This window comes from Saccostrea cucullata, unplaced genomic scaffold (assembly GCF_032062105.1).
Source record: "Saccostrea cucullata isolate Sc308-1 unplaced genomic scaffold, CSIRO_AGI_Scuc_v1 ctg22961, whole genome shotgun sequence".
NCBI lineage: Eukaryota > Metazoa > Mollusca > Bivalvia > Ostreida > Ostreidae > Saccostrea > Saccostrea cuccullata.
In genome coordinates, this window is record NW_026932102.1 from 1 (window position 1) to 1926 (window position 1926).

Here is a 1926-nt window from a genome sequence, read left to right on the forward strand (position 1 = left end):
CTTCCGCTCAGGTGAGCTAAAAATAGAGGGAGGAGAATGTTTGATAAAAAGATGTAACTTTTTCTTAAAATAAAGATAAAATCATGGACTATCATAAACTGTATGTATCAATTTTTTTTAAAGGATCTTATGCCTCTTTTTTATCAATTCATGCACTTCTTAATCTTCATGCATAATTCACAATAGTCTACCTATATTTTTTTCATATGTGCAAAAATTCACATAAATTAAGAAAGGAAGTGGATTCTTTGTTTTTTTTTTATTCCAGGTTTGGGAATAAAGTGTACCTGTGCAGTTGCCAAAAGAACAGCTGCAACAATGAAGGCTGCCATGCTCCCCTGCCAGCTCCAGACCACGTAATAGGCGAGGGCCTCCAGGGCCAGAATGTGAAGAAGATGGAGGATGTAGAAGGCAGGATTGGTCTTCATCAGCCCACTGTCTTCTGCATACTTCCTCAGCTTACGGAAGTCCTTCTTCAGATCTGTTTCACACTTCAAAAGAATGATTGAAATTTACTACCAAATTATTTTTACTTTCAAGATTACCTGGTAGAAAAAAGAAACTTTCCGACATTATCAAACATTTGAAAAAGGTTTTAGAAGTTATAAATCGTATTAGATGTGAAAGTTTCATATTCTCATATCATTTACCAGACTCGCTTGTTTATTATGTATACTATATAAATCCTTAGATGCATAACATTTGCATATACTGGGGTAATTTTATAATAATTATGATATTATGCTTCAATACATCAATTGTACTTTTTAAACACTTTAAAAAAAAAAAAACAATGTGAAAATATGTCAAATTTCTGAATCAATTTGATATTTTTAATGTGTTTCGCAGTGTGTATATAGTATACATACATCATCCCAGTCTTTCACATCTCCAATGTACAGGGCTTTCATGAACTTGGATACATATCCTTTATCATTGTGAAATGCAGTCCAGGCATCCTAAAATAAGGAAAAGGAAACAAGATGAACATTTATCTTCTACAAATAACAAAATCTTTATTCCTGCAGATTTATCTCCTCAAACCATATGCAGCATTTTTTTGTTGCTACTTTTGGAGGAGGGGTGATAGTGTTAACATAAGCATATCCTTATCTATTCTCTACAGAGAAGTGGACAGGATGTAGGCAAACGCCTGTCTACTTCTCTAAAGAGAATAATCCTTATCCTGTTATGCTTTGTATGGTCAACCTAGTACGTAGTCATACAGCCAGGTCCAGCACAATCTCTTTAAAAAGCTATATAGCTGTACTATGCTATTAAATAAAATTGATAAAGCTATTTAGGCCTATATGCAATTTTTCATAAAAACATTTTTGTCGTTCAGTATTATTTTAATGGCTAGTTAAAAAATCTCTCAAGCAAAATTCTCTCATGAAGAGTGCAGATTATAATCACACGCTTTCGCTGACAAAAATATAACGTATATTACCGTTGCGTCTTCTCCAGCATAGTGCCCCAGGATTTTTGCTCCCCCTGGGTGCTTCTTTGCCCAGCGGCTGAGGTCGTAGACTTTGCCATTGATCATTAGCCAGTTATCATCCCGTTTGTTGTGCTGCTTTATTTCCTCTACTGTGTAATATTTAGTGGCTTTCGCCACGCTAACATCGTTAGATGCCTCCTTCCCCATTCTTTCCGGACGTGCCGGGTTTCATAAACGACCTCGACCTTTCTTGCATGTTATTCATCGTACTCTTTTAAACGTTTTGATAGAACGAAAAGTTTGCATTGAAGCGCTTTCATAACGTTGATGTGAATCAGGTGTTTCTTGTTGCTAAGAACGCATTTCAATCTGCGCTGTATGACCACCGCATAATTTGATACACCGATCACGTAAAAACATGCCTTTTCGTTACACAAGAATACACAGAAACAGAAAAGATTTTTAAAGAAGTTTTAAAAATGAGT

General features: G+C 35.3%; 1 protein-coding gene across 1 annotated transcript; it reads right to left on the minus strand.

Moving 5' to 3' along the window:
* Positions 1–287: 287 nt before the first annotated feature.
* On the minus strand, positions 288–1697 carry LOC134234448 (acyl-CoA Delta-6 desaturase-like; the record flags this gene model as incomplete). Its single annotated transcript, XM_062716505.1, has 3 exons — positions 1451–1697; positions 870–959; positions 288–491 (listed from the first exon to the last, which is right to left on the minus strand). Coding segments are annotated over exons 1-3 (492 nt in total), but the record flags the coding sequence as incomplete, so codon positions are not given.
* Between the last annotated feature and the right edge of the window lie 229 nt (positions 1698–1926).